Here is a 20,291-nt window from a genome sequence, read left to right on the forward strand (position 1 = left end):
CCCCCCATTCTCGCCGCGAAGAGATGCCAGCATCCCCTGCCAGGGGGGATAATCGAGGAGCACGGGAGCAGGAGGTCGCTGTTTGTCGCGGCTAAAAGCATTGCCAATATTATGTGGACGTTGTATCGGATGTCGTTGCGTCTGGGCTTGTATGTCCTCCGGTGTCCGATTACCGTTTACGTCCCGAAGGAGCATCATCCTCCGATTTCGAAGGATAACGCGGATCCTCTCGTTGCCAGGAACGGAGATTACGGTCGGATGAGTGGACCGTTTCCTCTTTTGGCTCTTCTTCCCGCCCACTGCTGCACACTGTCACTCCCTCTCTCTCTCCTGTTCGTTTCGTCGTCCCTCCGATCCAAGCGCGACTCGTTTTATGGAGGCGAGCCCGGTCGCAAATAGAAGGATTTCGCCGCAATAGACCGCAATTTCAAGGGCAGATTTCGCGAGGACACGATCGAACATACGTGGGATAAAATCCCATTGCAGACGTTGCCGTCGAACGATCCTTTCTGGGTCTGTCGATCTTGCGTGGGTTTCTTTTCAATTTCTCCGCGATCCACGCGAACATGTCTTTGACGTCACGTCAGAATCCTCGTGAAATCCCCGCGCCTCTCGGGACGGTAAATTAATAAATATCACGCGTATCGACCGTGGGCGTTCGTCGATTTTTATCCCCGAGCGTATGATATCGGCGGGATTTTCACCGAGAGCGATTCAATCACCGCGTCTGCGCGAATGTGGGTCAAGGGTCGAGCGGTTCGCACGGAAGGGAATTCGCATTTCAGGAGCATCACGTTGACGTCCCGGCAGACTTTAATCGCATCTGCAGCGTACGTTCAACGGCCTGTCACTCGTCAGACTCGAGCCTCGAATTTGATTTTCTCGCCTCTCGATCTCGATCCCGCTGCTATCTTTCTCTCTCCCTCTTTCCCCGGGTTACTCTCCGGGTCATTCGCGGGCTTTTCCTCTCGTTTCCTCTCGCCGCTGAATATTCAGAAGGCGTTCCGTTCGATAGATGGCTTAGCGGGTCCGATAAGAGGGGTGGTAAAGGGGTGGTAAATCGGTGAAAGAGGGGAGAAAAGTACGAGGACAGGAGTGTCCGCCGGAGAAGCTGGATATTATGCTCGGAGTGAAGACGAGGAAATTAGCTCTCGCCCAGTTTTAATATCCGTTTTATTTTATTTCGGTCGGGGGTGCCCGTAACCGGTCCGTACGGTTATTTCTCACTGCCTCGTTCTTCAAGGGACACAAGCGTTCTGCCATCGATGCAAAAGATCGCTAGCAATGGAAGACAGAAAGAGAAGAGAGACAGAGACGATGGGCGGCGAATGAGGGACGCGGTAGTTCGACCAACCAATTACCCACGCAACGATTATTTTTCGCGGGCAGGGAAAATTTCATTTTCGCATTTTCCGAACTCCTCCGCCGTTCTGCCGCGTCGTAATTCAAGACGGTATCGGTCGGGGTCCCGAAAGAGGGGTGCCACAGTGTTTTTTTTATCGGGCTTATCGGTTAATTAGAATTTTTTCGTCGCGACAGCCTGCGCACAGTCCTTGGAATGTAAATCCTCCTCCATGGCGTTGAACTTGCTCGTTTCGATCCGGGGAGAAAGCAGAGAGGGTCGAGGCCACCGAGATGGAAATTCTCAAAGAGGACAGCCCCTCGGAAGAACCGGACGGTAAATTCGTTAAATGAATTTAACTAACAGACGTCGAGGAGGACGGCCGCCTGGGCAGGCAGGCTTGGCTTCACGACGTCGTTTCGCTCGCTTGTATTTCTTGAGATTACTAAATAGAGCGTAACGCGGGTGGAGGGGGATGGATCTTAGACGGAGGGGCGGCAAGGCGAGAGGCAAATCACCTCTAAATGATCCTCCCTCTCTGTCACTCGGTCGAGCCTCTTCGTGCGCCAGCCACCGTCCTAAATGACGATCTCCTTTGAAACGGGGTCAGGTACGTTGCCCGGCTTCTCATTATTGCTTCACGAGGGAATAATTAAGCGAGGAAGAGATTAAGAGGTTCGTGAGTATCAGCCACCACCGCGTCGCGGCCTGCCTCTCGACTCCTACGGAGAATTTTTACCTTTGCGTTCCTTCTCGCCAAAAACCGAGACATGTCCCACGGGACTACGTTCTCGTTTCGAACGATCTTTAATAACACGAGTCGAAGTTGCTCTCGTAATCGGTAAGCTTCTATTCTCGCGACGTGAGAAAAAATGATCCCACGATCCAACGATCGAGAGTATTTTCTGTTTCTTTTTTTCTTCGAGATGCTACGAAAATCCGTGTAAGACGTAGAACGGTGCATTAAACGTGGGACGCAGCGAGTTTCCTCGAGAGGGTTCAACCGAGTCTGAATTCGATTTTCCTTTCTATCTCGCTTCGGTGCCACGAGTAGTTAGCATAATTCTGTTTATGAAACTCCGTGGAACTCTCTACGCCTTCTTCGCCCCGTTTTTTTTCGCCCTTCTCTCTCCGTTTATTCTCTCAGTTTCATCGTTGCTGGAGACGGTCCCCTTGTTTTCTTCCTAGGCCGCGCGCGAACGGGCTTCGAGCAACAACCCCCGCCCCCCCCCCCCCCCATGGGAAAATTCTCGTCGGGTAATTCGTGTCGCGTACAAAAGACGAGGGATGGGTGAGTGGGCGCAACGGGTTTTAATGGTCGGTTCGGTCCGCGAAAGCGCGACCGACACCGACCATTTCCATTCCACAATCACCGCCAATGAGCTGTAATTATCACCGATAATCGAATTCTATTCGAAGCCAGCCCCCCGGGGCATTAATTCAACCGGTAACTCGCCAAAGAACTACTCCCGTCAAATTTCCATTTGTCGCGCGTTGCCCAGCGGTCGATGCAAATACGCCCGCGACTAATGGAAATTCACGAAGGCTTCTCTGGCCAGCGGTAATTGCTGTTAACCGACCATCTCGCACGCGTGTACAGGATCGAATCAATCCGCCGGTCTATTAAAGACATTCGAAAAAACGCAACGAACCTCTCGACCAGCCTGGGGCGAATTAAGAATTAAATGATTTCGTGAATCGGTGACGAAATCAGTCGAAGTTATGCGACAGATCGCCAGTTCCAGGACGCGTGTATAAACTATTCGACCATTCCCGGCACAATTCCCACTGAACCCTCTTCCGCCGGACCAATACGCCTCCTGTCTGTTCGAGGGACGCAGTCGATAACCGAAGGAATTCGTGGCTGCCGGAAGACGGCCGCGATCATCCCCGACAGACATCCCCGTCGCCGACCAATGCAGCCATGAATCCAACCACGGCTACAGACAACAGAGGCGAAATTGCCGGCGATACGCCAATAATTCGCGAAATGCAATTGCTCTGCTGCGGAGCAGCGACCGGTCCGAGCCGATATGCAAGCCGAGCCGAGCGGAGCGCTGTAGTCCTTGTCCGTAGAGGATCGACTCTGCGGTCCAGGAAGATCCGTTCTCGGTTCTCCCTCGGTTTACATCGTTCCCCCGAGTGCGGTTCGCATACTCGACATAACATAACTGGCGTAACGTCGCATTAGCCCACGTGCGCGCACACGGGGTAGGTATATACCAGTGATGGGCAACCGAGCCAGCTCGAGCATGGCTTAAATATTCTTCAGACTTATAACAATAAAATTAATTCCGTTTTCTGTAACTTGTAAATCTTCCGTACGATGTTCAAAGCTTCATATGGAATAGTTTCATTAATTCGTCCTCGAAATTTTCATTCTTGGGGACATACGATAGATGTCGGACTCCTGTGGAGGGGTTGCGAAGCAGGACGCATCACGAGTCACGAGTCGTGATTCACGACATATTTGTCTGTGAAGAAAATTATAGATACCTGCTCTCATTCACACATTTCATCCACCACTGCCATATGCCCGCATGCTGCACGTTGTTGACCGCTAGTGAGTTTGGCGGGCGCTGAGTTGCCCATCACTGGTATATACCAACTAATCGACGACGATGCACACCGCTCCGCCGCCATCGTCGGCTTATATTAACGCGTGCCCGAGCGCGGAGAGATTCTCGGTGTATTAACCGGCTACACGGGGGTCCGAGCATGGACTTCGCCAGATATGCATACGGACGCGAATGCACCGATGCGCTTACCATTTTCCTCACCCGCCACACGATACACAAACGCGCGCGCACAACCGCGATCTGACCAACGGGCGTGGATATTCTCGGATCCCTGGCGAGTATGAATATGAATATAGTCGACTGATCAGGGCTGATGAATCTATGTAACGGTGGCTCGTTCGTATCCTCACGTCGTTTGAATTTGTCGCCCCCCGGCTGTAACGTTTCACGGGTGTACCCTCACTAGAGATGGCATGAATTGGATACTTGTGGATCACGAGTGATTCGATTATGTTCGTTCTCAATCATGGTGTTTTTTCACAGTGATTCGTGATTTTTCGTGATCGTTTCTGTGTGGAGAAACATAACAGTTGTTTGCACAGTAAGCAAATTCACTCAAGATACAAAAATCGCAATCACGGTCGTGAATGAAGTTGAATGAAGTTAAATCACGACCGTGATCGTGATACAGCGATCATTGTGATACCGTTAGTGATTTTACACGCCATCTCTAACCCTCACGAGTAAACTCGGCTTCCGCTAGGGCAGCGGTGGGCAAAGTTGTCTCCCAGGAGCTAAAACTTGGGGAAACAGGCGCGTGAGGGGCCCCTACGCTGCCCAGCGCTACGCTAGGGGGAAAAAGTGGCAGAACAAACGGGCCTCGTGTCATTTGGTAAATTTATTTCAAGTACCGAAATAAATATTAACATCGAAGGTTAATTTGGCGTAAATTTCGGTAATTGTCGATACCAGAAGGCCCTTCCTCTATACCACTGTTTCCCCCAGCGGAAACTCAGTTTGCACGTCAGTACACGGGCGTTAATGAATTCCCGATGTAACTGAGATACGATCTCGCGAATGGAATATCTCGTTTTGATTCTCCGCTGTCCCGTTGGCTGTGGAATTTCATTGAACGATAATGCCGCGTCGAGTGAATTGAAAGTGGGACTTACTTTCCGGATTACTGTGGAAACGCGAGTCCACGCCCGGAAATGTGTACAAGAGCGACAGGGATATACGTTCCGGTTGCGAAACGGTGACACGTATTCCCATGTAATTTCAGCGGACCTGCCCGGTAACCTCGAGCGTCGTCCGCTGGGTTTTTTTTATTTTTTATTTTGACACGGTATCTGTGTCACGGAGCAACTTTCTCGCAGCATCAATTCCTACTCCGAGACATTTCAGTTTTTTTTATGGCGGTTTGTTTTTCTTGTAGTAGTCGATGAGTTTCTTTCCCAAGTACCAGCCGTGAAAGCTGGGAAGACAGGCTGGGTGAATGACCGTCAGCGACGCGCGAAACCAGCGAGTAGGTATAGAAAAATGAAAACGTAACGAGACGAACGTACACGGTCCAATGAACGAAAGTGTGTGTGTGTGTGTGTGTCTATATGGCGTTGCATGGATCACAGGTGATCGCGGACTAAACGAGACGAGACGAATTCGGTCTTGTCGTGCAACGACCATGGATACCCGTTCAAGCGGAGACGAGCGTTTATGCTCGTGCAGCGCTCGTTGCCCCTCCCATTCGAGAGGCAGAATCGAAAAGCAATGGGTAGGAGGCACTGCCTGCCGAGGGTTGCAGTCGGCAAGGGTTGCTTCTGTACCATTCAACGGGGATGCATGCGAGGAGACAATGACATGACGTAATTATAGCCAGTTAGGGTAATATTCCCGGCTGTTAAGCTGCAGTGGAATGGGATTAGAATGACGACGGAGGTACGTGAGTTCCGGTCACTCAGGGATTCTCAATTGGGTCCTCGATTCGTTCAACGATATTGTTAAGCTCAAACATTTCAGAATGCATCGACAATAAACTCTTTTTATCTTCCTAGACCTAAGGATGATTTAGGTTTATGCTTATAAAGGAGGGAATCGTGATAATTGCTTTATCTAATATCTAATTAGCGCCTGTAAGAGAGTTTCAAGTGAAGCTTGGACATTTTGAAATTATCTCCGTTGTTAATACCTCGGTGACTCTCGATCGTACTGTTGTCGTTTTTAATCCCATTTCGCAGGGCTGAGAGGCACTGGCCACTTCCGCGGCTCACATTCACGGATATATCACCCGGGTAGAGCGGAGTTATGTCTACGCGCGGAACCACCATGAAGGAGCATCCGAGTGGTAGACCAGCGAGGCTACGGTTACAGAGGGAACGGGGAATGCACCACGTTGCGCGCCGGGGCTCGAGCAGCTGGTATAAGGTGCACCATTCCGTGGGGAACAGGATCCGTCCGTGGTGCACCGTCATAGGTGGCCCGCAAAACCAGCTTTGCGCGAATCCAGGCCGACGTCGTTGTAATTGAATCGAACCACCGCACCACTTCCAGAGAGCCCCCGGCCGCCTGTTCTCTTGATTCACGCGAAACGCTCGGGGGTGCACGACGAGGAGACATTTTGTCTCTACCGAATCTCATCCACCGAGACGGAAAATTTGCGAACCGATGTCGAACGATCCTATATGTCGGGACATATTTTTGGATTTACGACAAATTAACGTCATACTATTTTACCTATCAGTTTCGTATAGTAGATTCTACTACATAATCCAGAGTTAATTCAGACGTCTACTAACAAGGTAAGGCACGGAAGTGTTCCCCTCCGATTTTGATGAAATTTCAAAAGTGAAGGGGTGGTTTCACCCCTCGTAAAAATACGTATCTCTTATTTTTGACTGCTCAACAGATGTACGAAGCTTCATAAAAATCGGAGGGGGACTGCAAGGGTTGCACGTTACCGTGTGTTCGCAACGAAAAGTTCAAACCGGAACGAAGAAAGGAGTCTCGAAGGTACCAGAAACGATTACGTTCGAAGCACCTTGTCGTCTAGAGACTGACAAGCCATTCAAGGATCCTAACTTTTCACGTCAGCCGGTTGTATCGGCGTCACACCCACACGTATACATAGTACGTACAGAGGAAATCTGGCGGGTGTCTCCGACGTCTGGGGACGACCCGGAGCAGCCATCCTCGGGAGCGACACTCTCGCCCGCGTTGAATGCCTGCCTCTCCTGACGGGCTGTCATCACCAATTATAACCCATTCAGGGCTGCCACGGGTTAAATTACCCATAGACTACCGTTTCCCCTCTCTCGGTATCTGCTGCTACGTATACAGAAACAACGAGCATGATTCACTGCCTCCGTACCCCCTTCCCCATCTACCCGTGCCCCCCTTTCGGGGATTCTACGTAACGCGTAACTCGACGAACCCAGTCCGAAATTATCCCGTGATGGACACACGCGAGGTGCAACTGCACGTATGCGCTTCCGGTGCGATTGCCCGCGGTGTCTAATGGCTGCCGGAGAACGGGTCACAATGGGCCCTTGATTACGGCGCTCCGCTACGGGGACGTGTTTCAAACAAACCGGAAGTGAAAAAGAACTCGAATCTCGACGGCGGCGACCGAGACCAAATACGAATAGGTGAACGGAAGGGTTGAGAGGGGGACGAGGTGTGTTTGAAGTGTGATGGAGATCGGTTGAACTCCAATTCCCGGGTAAATATAAGGGAGAGAAAAAACGAAGGGCATTGAGGACGACGAGAGGATTTTTGTCTTCCCTTAATTACCATCCGTCCTTCGATCTAACCTCGAGTGAGGCTCGGCCGGGCTTTCCGGTCACCTCGAGAACGACGACGCCCTCTCTCGCCCAGAAGGATCCTCGCGAAACGAACCTAGCGTGAATAAATCGTTTTCAACCCTTTCTTTTCTCTCCTCTGCCTTGCTCGCTGATTTTAATTTCACGCCCCCCAGGTGTTGGATATCCAAAGCCTCGATCGTGCGTTCATCAATTTTCGGTCCTTTCGAAACGAAGCTTTGCGAATCGACGTCGTCACGACAAACGTTCGTAATTATCGGCAAAAAGTGGCTCGATTTCCGCTGCGATTTAGACCTCTCCAGTCTACACACGTATACCAGCGACAGATTTAATTCTCCGTTGTTTCTAGCCCTTTAACGGTGTCTCCCGCAACGTTTCTCTCTGCTTCTTACGCCGACTGCGTTCTCCCGGTAATATTTGTAAGTGCATCCCGCGATTTTCTTGCACGTGCAATTCCTACCAATGTCTCCGACGCGGAACAGAAGCCGGCGGAGAATCTCACGAACGACGGAGATATGGAGCAAAGGGAGAGACAGTGCGAGAGGGAGAAACGACAGTACATTTCCAAGACACCCGGGGCGCAACGTTAACAAGCAATGACTGCAACGACGCCATCGTCGACCAAGACGACCGCGTCGACGACGAAGACGGGCGCAGCACAGCGACCGAGTACACCGAGTCAAGCCAGACGTCGGCCACTCTACATAATTGCTAGCTATTGTACACGGTGTGTGTGTGTGAATGCCCGTGCTCCATTCCCTCCCTACCGTCACTCGTTCCATACCTCCGGGGATTCCCCGAGGCGAATATATTTTTTTACAGCGGCTCACAACCGAGAGCACACCTCACGCGAATCCTGAAAACTGATGTACAAGGATGGACTCGAGATAGATACTTCCTAGAGTCCAGGTCATGGACTAAACGGATTGCGAGTGGATTCAAGCAGAAAGGAAAATTTCAGCAACACTCATCCGGCGAAGAAGTTTCATTTTCCTGCTGTTTCGAATTGCTTCTATTTTTCGAGAAACACGAATGGTCAATAAAGATCCGACGGGGAAACAGTAATCGGATTTCCGTGAAATAAACACGCGTCGCAGGAAACGGAAGGATGGAAACGGGATTCGGTAACTATTTGTTTGTCGTACAAAACAACCGGAGTTTGTTTGTTAACCATCGCGTGCAATCCGAAACTGTGACGACGCGACGCCCAAAGGGGGTGGCGGCGACGCAAGAAGACGGGAGAAGAGTCTCGTCGGTTAGAGGGAAAGGGAAATGCTCATGCAATGCAGATCGTTGAAGCATCCCCCGTTGCGCCGGTGACCCGAATGTGGCTTACGGAGACAAAGTGCAGGCCAGAAAGGTGGAGGGAAATATAGACGGGGAAAAAGGTAGAGGAAACGGACCGGTGGCGACGACAGTGGCGAACGGGCCCCGTTGCAATTCATTGTTTCCCCGTTTACATCGTCTCGAATCTGTACCGTGGCAAGTGGAACGCAAGTAATGCTATTCCCCTCGCGCAAGTGGAAAATATCGTCGAACATTTCCCGCGAGTCTTGTCCCTTTTTTCCCATTGTTTAGTTTCGTTTCTTTCGATCCAGCTGGTTATTCCTCGGAATATCCCCGTGACGTTTATCGTTATTGCCCCGAGCATCAGCCCGCGATTCTTGGCCAGGGAAAATCGAAGATTCGAATTAATGAATAGGTACGCACGATGTCGTCTCCCTGTTGTTGCAACGACCCTGTTAAATCCGCTTTTCCCTCGACGTAACTGCCTCGATTCGGTGCCTCGTAAGCAATGCTTGTTCGAGCGATCGGCAGCATGGGCGAAACGCTACGCGAGGCGAAATGGGTAGCTGCGGGCGGAGAAAGACTTCTATGCAAGGAGGGCTTGATATCACGATCAGATCGATGTTCGACTGTGCGCCGTTCGGTTACCGTGTCCAACGGAGGATTACATTGGAAGAAAAGAACGGGGAAAAGATCCTCGTTGCTCTGCGCTTTCTCCATTCTGGTGAACGCAATTGGGTTGCAAAAGGCTCGGCTTCGATCGCCTGGCTCGAGAGAAACTACTGACACAGAGAGAAACATGAACGAAACGCAATATTTTCTGGATGATCGACTTTTAATGTCGGTGATGCCGAGCTTGGTATTTCCATCAAACTCGCAGACATACGTTTCCCCAAGTTCAATTCCTTTCGCCAAGTTACAACTTCATTCAGCACGCCAGAGAGGCCAGACGAGAGATAGAAGCAACCGAACAACCACCGTCTAGACGAAGCTCGGAATCACGGTGGATAGCTACACATATTGTGTATAGCGAGGAAAAAGAACAGCCGGCAGCTGGGTTTCTGGCGAACCGGGGAAAAATATAGGTTAGATTAGGCGAAGAGGCATTGCCTGTAGCATCAAGGGTGGCCGGTTAAATAAGGGCTGCGGGGTCTTTGCTCCGCCCTGCAACCCATCCTCCTTGCTTCCACCACCTTCTGTCTATACATCGGAGCTCTACCACACTGTGTTTCTTTCGTATTTTAAAACTCGTTTACCGTCTAGCAAAAACGAGCCACTGGAATATCGATATTCTTCAAATATACTTTACATTCTCCCCCACGAGTTGCTTGCCTCCCCTGGAACTTCAACAGCTCCACCAGCCTGTACATCCTGTTGGATTTTTACTACATCGTTATAATGTGTCAGCTAGTAAGCAAAAATAAATAGTGTTACGTATGGGAAACACTGGTTTAGTTAAAATGATACAATAGACCGGATATCATCGGACCCATAAGCCTGTAACGTTTTGACCTCAGGGCTGTGTAATAAACTATGTATCGTACAGTCTGTACTCGGTCGTGCCCTTACGGATTTTTCCTCGCTTCGAGTACGATTTTCAAAGCGTTAAGACGTCCTTCCACGCCAAGAAATAAAACAAAGTTACAAAAGGCTTCATAGTATTTACTATTTATTTTAACCCATTTCCCATATATCCCCACATAAAGTAAGACAAAAACCGTGGCCAGTTTTAATCGCCTCCGACGTACGAGACACAGAAACAACGTGTCCAGGGTGGTGCATATATAACTTCAAGGGCTGACAAGGCGAACACCGGCGAGGCGCGGTTACGTCCATTTACAATTTGTCCCAGTGCTCGATTACGCTTTCTCTCTCTCTCTCTCTCTCTCTCTCTCTCTCTCTCAGAGCGATCCTGCGGCGAACGAGGGTCCGATCGCTGTCCCGTTCGCGTGGCCGTTCCGAACAACGGCGTCGAATTATCGCGAATTGGCTGAAACGGCGACAAGAACGACGACGACGGCGCATCGAGTCGGGCAGGAAATAGCATCCCGGCGGAGAGAAAGAGGAGAGCGCCACGGTGCACGAGGGAGGGAACATGGTCGACAGAGAACGAGAAAGAGAGAGAGAGAGTGGAGCGTGTGTGTCACAGGAACGAGGCCGGGAGAGCACGGATATGGGAGAACACGACTGTGATTAGCATACAAACTACGCGAGGCCGTGTTGGTTCTCCGTTGCGTATAGCTCGGGACACGGAGAACCAGCGCGCAACGTTGCGTTCCGTTCGCGTGTATCCGTGCACGCTCGCACGGGGGTGTCCAAGATCCGTGATTAAAGGTGCACGGATCTCGATCGGCGAAACGCGCGCTGACCCGACCGACCGCCTTTTCGTGACGGAAAAATTGTTGCCGCAACATTCTAACGTCGGAGCAACACGTATGGAACGTTATGAAGAGGCAGGTTCTTCGGGGCAGTTCGTTACTTGAAGACCGACTAGCAAACTCGGCTCCCACCAGGGGAAAAAGTGAAGTTGGCCTGCTGGTATTTAGTTTTGGGAGTTACTGATATTTATAACAAATTAATATTCGATTTAACAGTTGTTTCAGTGACTGAAATAAATTTACAGAGTGGTAGGAGGCCCTTTCCCTAACTTTTTCCCATAGCAGAGTTTGCTCGCCGGTGAACGTCGAGCGGTGGATAAAATTCTGAAAAGCATTCACACGTCTAACCATTTCTGAATGAGGTTTTTTCTTGAACTGCTTCTAACCTAGTTGAAGCACTATATTGATTGTATACATGATACTTCTGTATTGAAAAGTTCAGATTTCTGGGAAAATTATGGTACGGTTTTCAATCTTTGTTTGCTGATAACTTTTTATAACCAATGATCCGCGGTTTAATCCTTCTGAAGGTTACTCGGTGACCTTGATAATATATGTCCAGGTCAGGGTATGGATGCTTTTCGGGAGTTCACCCCCAAGTGTTTGGAAGACAGTTCGGTGATTTTCCGTGGAAGTTGAAATCTCGGTGTGGTGGCTGATCGATGAGATACCCGTTGGAGTGTACGTATACATATACGTGTGTTCTTGCGCGTTAAAGGGATGTGAAAGAGCGAGAAAGACGACAGCGTTTACAGAACAACAGGGAGAAGGGGAACAAGAAGGAGTAAAATGCCACCCACAAAGTCCGGGAACTCGGCGCAAAGAGTCGGAGAGAACGTCGCGGGGCTGTAACACTTGAGATACCACGCTTGTGAGCAACGATAATGGCCGGCTATTACGATAAACTGAAGAAGGAAGAAAAAAAAAAAACAGGGTACAGGGACGCTGTTGTATAAACAGCCGGAACGTTTCAGCTCGGTTTCGATCGCGCGTGGAAACATGGTCGACCACAGTACACGCTGAGAATCAACGAAATCTTGGCGTTTAACTTCTAAGAAAGTTCATCTGTCCCCATTTGTCGTTCGTGTAGCAAGATTGAAGGGAGAACTCGGTTAGGTGTCGGTACAAGAACCAAAGGATATTACTACAGAGGACAGAACGATAATCACCGGCCATTACGATAACCAGTGCGAAAAGAGGGCCACAGACAGGCCGTTGTCGCGACGAGTGGAGTTTCGAGAGGTTCCCGATAAAAATACGACGGGGACCGTGGATCCTGAATGCGGGCCTCTGTACGATCCAAAATCGTCTTGGCCCGTTGCCGATCCCCCGGCCAGAGTTCATCGATCGTGGCATCATCGGTCGTCGTGACTTTTTGTCGGCATTCTCGCGAAATTACTTGTCGCCTGTCCCTTTACCAGACTCGGATCCTGAACAACAAATATCGTACGACGAATAATCGACGGAACACCGTGTATTTCAAAGCTAGGCTTTCTTTCAGTCGAGGGAAACCATCGGGGAAACCTCGTATATCTTGGGGGCAGCTCGCGTTCAGGGACGTGAATTATTTTCAGAATGGAAAAGTCCCTTTCCCGTTTGACGCGGCAAAAAGAACCGGCGTTTGCATCCACCCTTCCCCCCCCCCCCAGTTCTAGAAACGCTTCTTTACTCCATTGTATTTCATTTTTTATTACGACACCGCCGCCGCCGCCGCCGCCGCCGCCGCGTAAAGCAGCGAGAGACAATGTCCGAATGGGGCGAACGCGGGGCCACGTAAATCTTCGGGGCACGTATACCACACAGTGAATGCATATATTTCTTCCTCCGTACGGAGGCTCGATCTCGTGTGGATCCACGGGCAATTCTTGCTTACGCGGGCACAAAAGGAGGAGCAGCTTGGTGCAGCTACCGTGTCGGAGAGATTATCAGTGGAGCGACTGTTCTGTCGTAACTGGCGCGTAACACCGTCTCGACGCACGCGTACTCGGTCAATGGCGTGTTTTCGGTTAATTTAGAACCGACCGAGCGAACCTGTAACTCTTGAACGTCTTTTGACGTTGATGGTCCAGAGAGTCGAGAAACGTTCATGATCGAGGGAACGTTTTCTATGATACTGGGCTTTTTCAGCTGTTCCTCGAATATCGCTGACCCGAGAGAAATAAAGGTTAACTGGGATCTATGTAGGAAATTTATGGGCCCAGCGTATAATGCTGCGCGTATATATCCCGCGGGCGCACTCGGGAGAATTCCACGATGTCTCGATAGATTATCGCGAACGAGCGAAACCAGCGGTTGTCTAGAGCACGGCCCGACACCTAGACGGTTAGCTCTGGCTTCCGCGCTGGCCTATTCACGGCTAATTTAACGCTCACCGGAATGACAATGATACCCGTTTCCTGTCCACCCATCTACGATTCTTCCGTTCTATTCGCGACGCCTAGCAGGTTAATACACACTTCGTGCATGTATAAACTGTGAACGTCGAGGAGGATCGAGATGCGAAAGAACCCAGAACGATGGGGTCACGGTGAGCAAACGGTGTCGGTAGCACGCTTCGGGGTTACCGCGAAATGGCCTATTTTTGGCTAATTTATTGTCCACTAGAATGCCAATGTCGCGTCGTTGGCGTCGCTAGCCAGCCCATTCTATCGCCCTTTTTCGTCCCTCTTCGTCGAGGGGACCCTCCACGTGGATGGCCACTCGAACCCTTGAAATATGGTTACAACCCGAGCGACCTCGAGCCCCGGAGAACACCTTACGATGTCCGGCCGGAATGAAACCTAGTCTTTATTGCCGGCTGCAAAGGGAGAACGGACGTACGACGACGACGGCGCACCTTCGACGACCCTGAACAATTTTACGCGCAGCCGTTCACCTTCCCTTATCCCCGTCACACGTCGAGCGATTCTACTGTTTCGTTGCGAAAAAAGGAGAGAATTCGAAAGGCTGTACTCACTTCCAGAACACGACGGAGACGATCGCCGCCATCAGGAGGAGCACCACCGCGCAGGTGATGATCAGGGCGGTGCTCTGGAGCGATGGATTCGTGTGGTACGACGCATCGATCATCTGGAAAGAAAAAGGATCATCGTTAGCTGAGAAAACAGGGGGAAATTTATCACTCTTAGCGATGTCGAGTCGCCCCTGAAGTGCCTGTTCGCCACAGAACTGATGTTGACCGGATTAATCAACGCTCTGGGTCGCTAGACGCTGCATAAATTAACAATAATTTTATAGCACCGCGTGGTACCACGGTTTAAAAAGCACTTGGAAGAAAAATCACGTATCAGACAGGGGGGAGAAAAGATAAAAATTCGCCTCAAGATTCCGCCCAGACCCCGTGGCACGGCAACACGCTCGTCACGCGTGCACGTTGCGAAGAGGAGAGCAGGGGCGTCGCGTCGGTGCAGTTACGTGGTACGCCTGCGAAAAGGGAAAGTGATTTTTCCGCGAAAGATCCTCGGCATGGAGAAACTTCCTGGCGGTTAGCATCGTCTCTCCGTCGGTTCGTGCCCATTGTCGCGAGCCCCCTCGCGAATCATCGATCGGGCGGTCGTATTGTGCGCGAACCCAGCCCGGCTAGACTCATTTACCTGGAGGTGCGAAAGCCGCGCGAGACGCGGCTGGAAAGGGACGACAACGCGCTTTGGGACTGCGGATTTAATGCGTATCGATAAGCTCGCCTCCAGCCTGCCCTCCTCCAAGCATTATACCAGCTCGATGGATATTCTGTCGGCTGGCGAGTCGCCAGAGAAACCGTTCGATCGGGGGAGACATCGCGATCGTGCTGGCTAAACGGGGGAGGATATGCCTCTTCCCTCCCTGGAGTTACGTTGTCCGTATCGCGTACGGAGGAATCTCCAACAGTTCAAATCGTACATACACACGTTCTATCCCCGTAATTTTACACTGCCAGCTAGTGGTCGATTGTTAAGCGGTGAAAATACCCGGCGATTTGATTACATCGATAAGTCCCCGGACCCGTAATCCTCCGTGCAGAATAGAGGAATACACGCGAGACGGAATATTGTGGCTACGCGTTGTTTGGCGACGGGCCAAGGGAAGCAGCATTTATCAAAGGTTTCGCGAGGAACCGTTGTGTGCGCGCCTCGATACGATCGCACGGTCCTCCATATACGGCGGGGGCAGCGTATAAGTCCCTCTTCGCCGAGAATCATCCCCCCTTTCCCTTCCCGGCCAGGCGAGCGCGCACTTAGGCGCGTTCGCGTCTTGCCTTCCCGCGACTCTCTTCGTTTTAGCGGTGGCTCATCGCTCATCATTACGGGGGATATTAATGGCGTCAGCTAATGGATTCAGCCGAGAGCTTAGCAGCCAGCGAGAGAATTCCTTTCACTCCGAACCTGCCCCCCTCCTGCTCTTCGTTGCGTTTTTCCGCTCAAGGAGGAATTCGGGAAATAAAGGCAACCGGCGATGATGTATGGTCCCCGCGGCCGCAGAGATTTCGTTCCTCCAGCGTGAACGTCACGTAGGGGTGAAAGCACTTTTAGAGCCTAAATGTTCCCTTTCGAACCGATCGGATATCGAACGCCTGGCGTTTTATGTCGAGTGGCGACGCGTCGAACAAGACGCATCCACCTCACCCCCTTGAGGAAGAAAGGTCATGAACCTTTTCTTCCCCGAACGAACATTCCCCGACCCTTTCGCTGGAAAAACCGATGCCACTCCGCAGGGAGCTGGACCGTCCTGTTCGATAAAACCGCGAGTCTGCGGCCAACCGTCCGGCAGGACGACTTTTCCTTGAAAACAGAGAATTCGTGTGGATCAGACAAGAATGTACTCCCGGACCGTTCGATGCGTTGTTTCCACACGACAACCGGAACCTATCGTGTTGTACCCTCAAACTTTGCTTTCGCTAGGCAAAAAAAGTGGCGTAGCCTATTACCATTTGGTCTCCGAAGTTACTGAAATTAATCGTACCAAATTAACGTACGGTTCTACATTTATTTCAATACTAGAAATAAATTTACCAATTGGCAGGAGGCCCTTTTCCCCCTAGCGAAAACCGAGTGTGTTCGTGAGTGTGCACAGAAAAATTCCACGTTCTTTCGATAATAATTATCAAGTTAATCGAAAGGAGACATAAACGATGCAATAACGACCCTGTATTGAAACTCAAGGGGTGGGATATCCAATTACCTACATTAGAAAAAAAAAATACAATGAAATAATTATCGTGCTCGTAAGAAAAGGAGGAGTAGAGAGGAATGAAACCGCGAACAAAGCCGTATCCACTGGTCCCTCGGCGTTGTTATGGACGACGCTCGCACACGGTGCAACTTTAGCCGATATCGACTAGGGGGTTGGTGGAAGGGGGAGGGTAGCGCGATATTCTCCGCGCGGGAAACCATACGTTTCAGTCGAGGCTGCACACCACACACGGTACTTACGACTGCTCTGATTCAGCATCAACGGAACGGTGAGAACCCGTAACCCGACTCCGGATCCAATTAATGGAATCCTAGAGGATAGCTGAACGCGTGGCTCCACGAACGCAATAACGATCGTAAATTCCGGATAGAATTGTGTATCGCGCGCGGAGGGGGTGTTGGATACGCGCGGACCGACGTTGGATCTGGAACGAGGGGTTGGTGGTCCACGATGATCTCATCCCGGTTTCTTGCGAAAATGAGTCACGGGGTACGCTCGTTTCCGATAACGTCGATTAACTTCGTTACTTCCCCTACAGATTCGATGCTGGTGTTTTTCATCCGATAACAACCGGGATGAGTTTTCTAATTCCGGGACGAGTAATCGTGGGCTTCCATAATGATCGTTTAATAGGTCGTGGAACCGATAACTTCGCTCCTCGTTGCGCCTAAGTCCACTTTCGGATTGTTCCCTTACATTTGCATTAGACTGATTCCTAGGAGCGTCCTTTCAATTGACCCACAAAGAGTATTACGTAACGAATAACGATCGGTTCTCGAGGAGTCTCGTTACACGGCCCAGAATCGGGAAACTGTATACCAATTAATCGAAGGTTGGTAGATACGTATGTGTACGTGGCACTTACGCGTCGCGATCGATCGATCGTTCGGCGGATTCGCTCGTTGGCTCACGAAGCAACTTGGTCCAACGATACCATCGCTGGGGTATTGTTTATGGATCGACGGGCAGCGTTTTGCTTACGAACTCGTATCGCGTTTCAGCTGCCAGACTGACCGAGTTCCCGTTTCATCCAGCTATCATCGACGTTCGCCTTGTACGCTCTGGACGTTTTGCAAGCTCCTGGGGTAGGACCGTACAGCACTTTGGTTTTCTACGTACGAGAACTCCATGCAGAGGCACAGTTCGAGAACTAGGGGCCAACGATGAGATTCCGACAGAGAATAACAAACTCGACGCGGACGGCGGTTTACCGCTCAAGATCCGCTCGATCCGCGGGTTCTGTTTGAGAGAGAGGCACGTGTTCCGTGTGTCTAAATGTGTTCCCCCACTCGCCGGCGATGTTTGAACACGGGATCGGGCATCTACGTTGCGTGTAATTCGGAAGTAAAATACGCCGTTAAACGAACGCCTCCCTGTGTAGCCCGTAATTAGTTGGCTCGCGTCGAGTGGCGGTGGATCTTCGAAAGGAAATTAGTAGATCAGCGGATGCTGTTACTCGAACCGTGTGTGTGTGTGTGTGTTTTTGTGTGTGACTGCGTTTTCCCCTGTGTGACAATTACCGAAGGAATCCCCGGAAATCGGTATACGTTCGGGAAACACAGTCCTGGGTTTCCGGCCCCGGGGGGTTTAGGACGTTGTCCCGAGATGGGCGTCGTAGTAAAAGGGGTTTTAGCAGGAGCGAGGCCCGTTATTGCCTCGTATATTTAATTCGTGTTGCGACACACAGGGGTTGAATCCCTTATCGATCGACGATTCAATGGCTCGCGGTACTCACCACCGAAATATCCTCCGTTGAACTGGTAATCGATGCTGATTAATACAAAAAGAAAAGGAAAAAAATATACAGCAGTGGCGAGTGCAGAATCGAAGATCGGGATGGTACCTCTACTGCCGAAATCAAAGGCTCGAGGGAACGGAGGGAGGCTGTGTGCTATCGTTTGACCGTATGGATCGCAGGTAGCCCAAGACTATCAGATCGTTCGGCGACGCAAAGGCGCCTCCTCTACACGGTGGTTTCGTTTCCATCGGAGTTTCGGGGCCGAGCACAAACGGTTCGGTGGCATCTTGATTCCGCGGGCTGCAGCAGCAGCGTCTCTCGATTAATTAGCGTGGCTTGGTTAATGAAGCCCGGCCGAACAACGTGGGGCGACGAGGGTTCGCCCGGGGATCACGGTGAAAAGGAGAAGGACCGTGTCTGTCTCCGTTCTGGACTCCGTGGAATCGATATCGCGTAATGCGATCTCGAACACGCGGATATTATGTTCAACGTGTATCCGCGCACAGAGGAACCATGCCAAAGGGGGAGGGGGTTGGGTGTTTTGATGATTCGAAAAACGCGCGGCAGATTACTGGGTATAAATAACCGTGTATGGTCCTGCATAATGTACACACACACAGGGTGAAACAAAAAATAAAAGGATCATAAATTCTGGGGTAGATAGTACTTGCCAAATGATGAACTAAAGTCTCCATAAACATAGGGTGAAAAATTTATATTTTCAGAGTGGTAAACAATTTTTCGTTATCGTACCGTAGGTATAGAAGCAATGGATTACCTTATGGTTTCTTCTTTTCTTGGTTGCAGAAAGTTTTCTCAATTTCTATTAGCATTTTTATGATTTTCCTCGTTGTTTCTACAGGGTACGATAGCCTCCGAATAATTTAATCAAAACGGAAACTTGTTCACAACTTTGAAAATATTAATTTTTCTACCCATATGAATTAGGGTTTTTTTTTTCATCACTTGCCAAGTAGTATCTACCCCAGAAGTTATGAACCATTTTTTTTGTCTCATCCTGTATATGTATTTCAATATCACCCCTCGTCCACGTTGACGTATTCTCTCTTAAAACGCCTGCTACTCCCCCAAAAAGCTTCTACTCATTTATCATGCGAGTGATTCAGCGGCCGCGGTTGGAATTTCACTTGATTCCGGTTATTAATGGATTCCGTTGGCTCGTATAATATCCCGTTCGACGCCGCGGCGACGATCCTCTCGTCCCGGGCATCGCGTTCGACCACCCTCGTCGAGCACTGCTTCGGGGTGGGAAAAAGACTGGATGACGTCGATGGTTAACCCCGGTACGGCGGATAGTAGCGACAAAACCGACCAGTTTAACCCCTTCGCACCGTCGCGTGGCGTGTTACAGGGATCGATCGTTATCGTTATCACTTACCGGGTCATCGCAATTTCCTCATTAAAGTCGCTAGTTTAAAGTTCCCGGTGCTACACCCTTGTTCTATAGGGTGAAACCACGTAACGACAGGTAGTTCCGCGTAGTTTTTAATTCCACGAAACGAATCGTTTCGGAGAATTTTTCTAGCCAGGTCTAAGAGGTGTTGTTCTAGTTCCATTGTTCTCTCGAAACGAATTCGAGTCACGCGTCGTGCTTAGGCGGGAAATCTCGAGCCGGGGAGGAAATAAATATGCGCATACCAGAGGGCGTAACTTACTCTTGTCCGTCAAACGCGTATGAACATGCATGAGTCCGTAACACATTCGATTTGCCGGGTGGGAAACATTAGCATGAACGGCACGTTCGTAACAATAGCGAGGGACGAGATGAACGCGGGGGCGGTGTGGCGGAGAGAGTTCGTACGGATCGGTCGATCGAAAATCGTCTCTCGTTGGTTTAACAATTCTCTCTCTATTTCTCTGTCTGCCTCTGCGTGCCGTACACACCGCTACCACTCTTGATGGACGGTTTTCTCTCCTCCGCAGTGTCGCTGCCAGCGGAACATGTCTCCGGTTCGGCCGGGACACGCTAATTACGCATTTGTTCAGGAATTTGCATGCGTTACGCCATCACGCAGCCAAGAG

General features: G+C 50.5%; 1 protein-coding gene across 1 annotated transcript in view; it reads right to left on the reverse strand.

Annotated features, from left to right (window-relative positions):
• Window positions 1-20,291, reverse strand: part of LOC107194807 — a 172,731-nt gene that overhangs the window by 18,882 nt on the left and 133,558 nt on the right. The window contains exon 3 of the mRNA XM_015584510.1: window positions 14,298-14,410. Within this exon, the coding sequence (XP_015439996.1) occupies window positions 14,298-14,410 (113 nt within the window). The remainder of the gene's footprint in view (window positions 1-14,297; window positions 14,411-20,291) is intronic.

The sequence above is a fragment of the Dufourea novaeangliae genome, unplaced genomic scaffold (genome assembly GCF_001272555.1).
Source record: "Dufourea novaeangliae isolate 0120121106 unplaced genomic scaffold, ASM127255v1 scaffold8, whole genome shotgun sequence".
NCBI lineage: Eukaryota > Metazoa > Arthropoda > Insecta > Hymenoptera > Halictidae > Dufourea > Dufourea novaeangliae.